This window comes from Agelaius tricolor, unplaced genomic scaffold (assembly GCF_023055355.1).
Source record: "Agelaius tricolor isolate 1412-34295 unplaced genomic scaffold, bAgeTri1.0.p SCAF_3, whole genome shotgun sequence".
In the NCBI taxonomy this organism is placed as follows: Eukaryota; Metazoa; Chordata; class Aves; order Passeriformes; family Icteridae; genus Agelaius; species Agelaius tricolor.
Genome location: NW_027269263.1, coordinates 56,151,219 through 56,157,417, shown reverse-complemented (window position 1 = coordinate 56,157,417; position 6,199 = coordinate 56,151,219). Strand labels below are relative to the sequence as shown.

The 6,199-nt window shown below is 43.9% G+C and overlaps 1 protein-coding gene across 1 annotated transcript; it reads left to right on the top strand.

Moving 5' to 3' along the window:
- The first annotated feature begins 620 nt into the window (after positions 1-620).
- On the top strand, positions 621-5,714 carry LOC139588490 (cadherin-related family member 3-like). The gene is made up of 3 exons (XM_071423926.1): positions 621-743; positions 1,812-1,860; positions 4,510-5,714. Exons 1-3 carry the CDS (start codon positions 690-692, stop codon positions 4,791-4,793), a joined length of 387 nt encoding a protein of 128 aa, XP_071280027.1. The 5' UTR covers positions 621-689; the 3' UTR covers positions 4,794-5,714.
- The last annotated feature ends 485 nt before the right edge of the window (positions 5,715-6,199 follow it).

The window sequence follows — 6,199 nt, the reverse complement described above, 5'->3', positions numbered from 1 at the left end:
CAAATGCTGGGCAGCAAAGGCCAGACAGAACAGGTTTCCCATCAGTGCTCAGGTTGAGATCCACCTGCAGCACTTCAGAGTTTTGCACACCTGGCTGGAAAGCACATTTGTGGCCAGGCACAGCTCTCCAAAGAAAGGCCATTAAACAAATTGGCAAGGAGTGAGTGAGAAGAAATCATAGCAACTGCTTGGGTACCATCCACAAATCCGTGCTGCTGAGATGCCCATGGCACTGCTGCTGTATTTGTTTGCATGTGGGATGAGCTAACAGTGTGGTAAATTCACACACATCCAAACTGTTCTTCAATCTGAATCTTACTTGACTGAAAATGCAGCTCTTCCATGTTCTGTCTCCAAGCCAATATTTGACACAAGCTTTGCTATCACAAACATTTGTGTAAAACAATAATCTGCATTTCTAGTTCAGATATTCCCAAAGGTGAATTTCTGTATTTGCTCATATTATTTAGAAAGTAATAGTAATAACAATTACTATTCATTCATTACTGACTTTTCAAGGCTAGTCTTTTGATTAGTCACTGGTAACTGTGGATTCTCACTCAGCATTTGAAAAGAAATAAGAATCATTTAAGATGTCTCAGCATTTGAGTAGAAAGAATGCTTATTTCTTTGAGGAAATCTTGACTTTAGTGTCTAAGGTCACCATCAGAAAATTCTGATTATTAACAATGTGCATTTTCCTTTCTGTAGAAAAGAAGAAGCCTAAGAAAGAAGTAACTGTGGTAAGTACTGCTGGCCTCAAAGGAAGCCCCAGTTTTGCCAGCCCCATCATGCAATATGACCATAGGACCCTTTCTATGATGGTATCTGTTTTCCAAAGAGAATATAGAAATGATAGACAAGGAAATAATGATTGTCCTCAAGGGCAAAACACTTCACTGTCCCAGCTGCCCTCTGTGTTTGGAAGCAACAAGGGGTGTGAGGGGTGCTCACCTGCACTGGGGCCCCTTTGCTTCCCCTTTGCTGCCCAAATGCTGTACTTGGGAGGTCAGACAGGCTGTGCCCACAACAATGACAGGGACACTCGCTGCACAGGTGGGACAACAAGTGCCCCAGCTTCACTGGTGGCAGCAGTGCACTGCTGAGACTCCACTGACCTGTGGAGCCAACTCTGAGCCACCTGAGTGCAAGCAGCAAGGTGTGCCAGCACACCCAGGCTGTGAAGAGTTTGGCCTTGATGAGCTGTTTGCAGCAAAATGTCATGGATGTTTCCGCTGTTGGAGATGTTTCTTTGCTCCTGGGTCTCAGGGCTCCTTCCTTTTCATAGGCATAATTGCATAAAGGCTGCATAATTGCATAAATAGACAGAATGCTCTCAGGCACATGGTGTGGCTCCTGGAGTGGTCCTTTGCAGGTCCAGGAGCTGGACTGGGATGACCCTTGTGGGTCCTTTCCAACTCAGGGTATTCTGAGAAACTATGCAAGAGACTTAGATTAGTGAACTCCCTCTCCCCAAAGTCTTCAGGGAGGGAACTCCCAAGCCTACTCTGGGTGGAGGAGATTCTCTTGTGGTAACACATGTGGAGGCATTTAGCATGTCAGAACGTATTAATTCTCCTTTAAATATCTAGTGAGGAAAACCTACACCACAAATGGCTCTTGTTGCCGTTGGACTGTGGTCTAATGTGTTGCCATTGGACTGGTTTAAATAAAACCCAGCCTAAAGGAATGTAATAGACAAGTCACACAAATCCACCTCCATCCATGTAAATCACCATTTCCAAGTTACTGCTCCTCCTTCTGACTTAACTTAATTCACAGTTTTCATTTTACATTGTGTTTCTTCACAGACAATGACAAAGCTAAACACTATCTTTGATGGAGAAGCCAGAGACCCAGGTAATAAAAAGCAATTAACAGAGGATATGAATATTAGGCTGGAAACAAACTGGATTAGTTGATTTAAATATGTCTTGACATTGGCTTTTCATATTTCTAGAATATACTTATAGCCCTTGAAAGCACACATCTGATGGTCAGACTGTTCACTACTCCTCTGCTAAACTGAAATGTATGGATGTGGTATAGGAAGGTGGGAGAGGAGAAGGAATGTGTTGCAAGTCTCTTGCTCTGGTGCTGTCATAGCTACATGGTCTCACCCATCTTGTGTCAGGAGAATGGCCAGGAGATTAATGTCACTGCAGGAGTGCTGCCTTCACCTCCTGAACTTCTCCCTGGAGAAGTGGGTGGGTGAGTTACTGGCTCCTGCACAAACCTCCTCCCTTAGAGCAACAGTGTGTTGCTGCTGCTGTTTATCCAAGGCTCAGGCATTGCTTGTTGGGGAGAAAAGGGAAGGTCAGCAACAGCTACTGTGTCACCAGGCTATGCAAACTCTGGGCATATCTGATTAACCAGCTGGGAACAGCAAAAATAAGGTGAAAGCTACAAACCTCAGGATGAGCTGGGGAGCTCATGCAGCTCCCCAAGTGACAGCCACTGGTCTACAGCAGGGCTCATTACAGGAAAAAAAAAAATTTGTTTTATTGAGGATTGATCTGGCTTACCTCATTCCCCTGAAACACAGCCCTGCCTGAGCCCCTTACTTTGATTCTTGGCCTGGAATTAGGGTCCCCAGGCCTGTGCCTAATGGCTGAGAGCCCCAGCATGGAGATGAGGGGCTGGTAAAATGTGACAATCAGACAAAATAAGTATTTAAAAAATAGATCTGAACATAAGCCTGAAACAATACATTTACAAATCATCCAGAAAAAGGCAGGCTTGTTTCAAGGCTTGGATTCATCTGGCCAATTTCCACCAAAGTGCCTGTAACTTGTGTTTCTTATTAGCTGGCTCAGAGCTGTTGGATGTGTTGAGCTAATGGGAAACACCAGGCATGGAGACTTCAGTACAATTTGGGCAAACAAGTGGGACCCTACTGTGCAATTAAGTCCATCCACAAGGCTGCTCAAGGCCGGTTTGATCCAGGTCCAAGCTCACCTGCTCTTCATAAAGAGATCTGGAGGAATGGGCTCCAAAACCCCTGCTTTTTTCCCTGTGCAACTGCATTTGTAATATATTAAATATGGGTAGTCTCTAGGCTGCTGCAAGAGCTGCTTTCCAGTCTTCCTGAGGACAGCTGGGGCTCCCTTTCTCAACAAACCTGACCATACTGGACTCAAGGATATCTGAGCCCATCCAAACATTCATCCAGAGCCACAGCATTTGTGTCATACCTGACACAAACATTAAGCTCTAACACAGCTCTGTGGTGACAACAGGGAAATGTGTGCTCCCCACTCCTCCCCTCTCTTCTCCACAACTCATTGCAAACCCTAGAGGATCAAAGGTTGCTGCTTTGGAAATGAGATTTAATAATTCCCAGGACATCATCTGTTGAACATGATTAAGAGGGATGGTCAGAAGCTATTTCCTGATCTGGGCTGCTTTACCATGCCCAACTTGTAAACAGTTAAAAAAAAAAAAAAACAGGTAAAGAGGTCCAGTTTCATCTTGAGTTGCTCAAATTGTGTTGATATGTCACAAACCATTAATTCTGATACAAACTGCAACATTTAGTAACACGTAACCACTGTTTCTTTCCAAGCCTTAATGGTCTTTTGTTTGTCTTCTATTGTTTAATTACAGAAAGTGCCACTATAGCTCCTGATTCTCTTTGTAGCAAGATACAGTGAGTTAGACTGTGAGGTGATCACACTGGACACACAGAAATTTTTTCACTTAACTCTAGGTAGCAATGAACTGGAGGGGAAGATATTTTGCTTTTAATGTACAAGTAGAAATTACCCATAAAACCTGAATAGAGACAGAAGTCGTTCTGACAGTGAGAGATAGCCATATGTGCTAAACAACACAAATTTAACAATATTTTATCTATATGAGAAAATCATGTACTTGTATGAAACACACAGTACTTCACTCTACTAATGGCAAAGTGGACAGCAAGCCTGGAAGAAACCATTCTGTGTAAATGGAGAAGGAACATGTGCAACCAAGATTCACTGGATCTCCAAATCCTGGGTCAGTCCAGATGAGCTGACATGGTCTGGAAGATGTATGTAGCATGCTGTGCTCCTAAGTAGGGTTTGCTACCTCTGGTAGGCAAGTCTACAGACAAAACAGGCACAGACATTTACAATGGTCTTACTCAGTATGGCTGAAGACAGAAGTTTTGTCCTTACAGCGATGGATGTGTTTGTTACACTACCCATGTTAACCCCTGGTAGCTGGAACTTGGATAGATTTATAGGGTGATAAGACATTTATTTCTTTTGGAAGAGTAATGTTTTAAATGCCCCTGTTCCCCTAACTGCAAAGACAATTCTTGTAGTGGCAGCATCTCCTCTGAGCGGCCACTGCGATGCCCAGCTCCCCACAGAAATGAGGATTTCCCTCTCAGGGCTGACTCCCCAGCTCAGCTGAATTCCAAGTGCTTCACGTTTCTCATTTCAGTTCCATGCTGAGAACTGCCATGTCTTAATCTGATAAGGCAAGAATGATTTTAATCTGTTGTCTTTTTGTTCTTTCAAGTTACTGGCAGAATGTATGAGTTCAATACGCGTTCGGGGGCCCGGAGGTGGAAGAAGAGCAAGGAGCCCCTTCAGTCAGTGCTGGCTATGCAGGTAATGTCCAGTGCCACAGAAAAGAGTGGCCAAGGGGTGGATGGAGCAGAGGCAGCAAGCAAAAAAGAGCCTTCAGAGAAGAGGAAAGAGCTGACTGCAGCAACAAAACCAGCTGCCAAGCCCTCAGCAGGGCAATCAGAAACACCAGGCCAAGCTGCGCTGAGATTGCAGAAGAAAGAGGAGTCTGAGTAAGGAGTCCTTACCAGCCCCTTAAGGCAGGAACTGACCTCCTCTCCCAAAATGAATTCTGCTTTTCTATTAGGCCAGAGTGCATAAGACTCCAAGGCACCTCCCAACTGACCCCCGATCTGAACAGCCAAAGAATCAGATGTGATTTTTCTCTCTCTCTCAGCTGTAAAACAAAAGGTGGCCATAAGGTGTGTAAACCAGACCCAAAGGCAGGATGAATCTGGATGCACCTTTGGCACGTGCATGTAAAAGCAGGAGAGAAGAAGAGGAAGCAAAACAGAGTCATAGACAGAAGCATTCAGTGCCCACTGCCTCCTACTGACACTGGTAGTTTCCCCATGGAAAAGTCTGCACCTCTGGCAGGCATGGCCCCATCCTCTGCCTGCCTTTGGGAATGGCAGCACACACAGATGTGCTTTCTCCACAGTGAATGGGGTCTCCTGTCCCTGCTGAGCAACCAAATGAGTGAAAAGCACACCAGGGTAGAAATGTTTGCAGGTAGAAGCTAAAAATATTTTCTTTTCATTCAGTATTTTATTTCAGCCCTTCCTTGCCCTCCCATCTTGCTGTAGAAAAGCCCATGGCTTGAAAGCAGTTCTGGAGTAGAAAAAACTCACAGCTTCTTGTGGCATCTCAGGCTGTCAACACTTTCAGCTTATTTATCTTTTGTAACACTAAGAGCATTCAATATCTTCACCTTTGGTATTTCCTCTGGCACATTTAATGCTTTACAGGATCAAGTGGAATATACTCAAAAGAATAATGACAGTAAACACATGGGGTGATATAATCTTTTCTGAGTGTGAGCATGTATAATGTAAGTGCTGTCTAAAAACCTGATATAAAACAAACAAACCTGACAAGATTTTATAAAATTATTTTAATCTGAAGAAAAGTAATTATAAATGATGACTTAATACTCCATGGCTTGTCTTGGCTTGTTTTCTTTCCTGATTGCAAAAACGTTTTTTGACAGCAAGGGACTGATATCAGGTGGTAAAAGAAAATTTCGGTTTAAGTTGAGCAGTGGCAGTCAATGAAGGTTATATTCAGTCTCTCACATACATTGTTTCTGTCATGCAATGAAGGACCTGGATGGAGAAATCCACAGTGAAATTACTGGATCCTACCCTTCACAAAAGCAACTGTCATGGTGCTGTGACTCTTTGCTGTGCTCCAAAGGAGTGGCTTGGCTCGGGAGCAACTTCCCTAACAACCACAAATCATCTTCAGTCAAATGTTGTTTCATTGCACAATCAGAAACCCAGTGTGTAATGAACACCACAATGATACAGATAGGAAAGACTGATTTATACTCCCTGAGCACATTATCACTTTACTGTGTCCATGGCAGTTGTCACAACATTTGTTTGACCCTCCACCCAGGGGCAGCCACACATTCTGTGCTC

Coding starts and splice junctions, on each gene's coding strand:
- LOC139588490 (XM_071423926.1), top strand. CDS start 690: ATGTGCATTTTCCTTTCTGTAGAAAAGAAGAAGCCTAAGAAAGAAGTA. Junction 744..1,811: donor CTAAGAAAGAAGTAACTGTG/GTAAGTACTGCT, acceptor GTTTCTTCACAG/ACAATGACAAAGCTAAACAC. Junction 1,861..4,509: donor TGGAGAAGCCAGAGACCCAG/GTAATAAAAAGC, acceptor TGTTCTTTCAAG/TTACTGGCAGAATGTATGAG.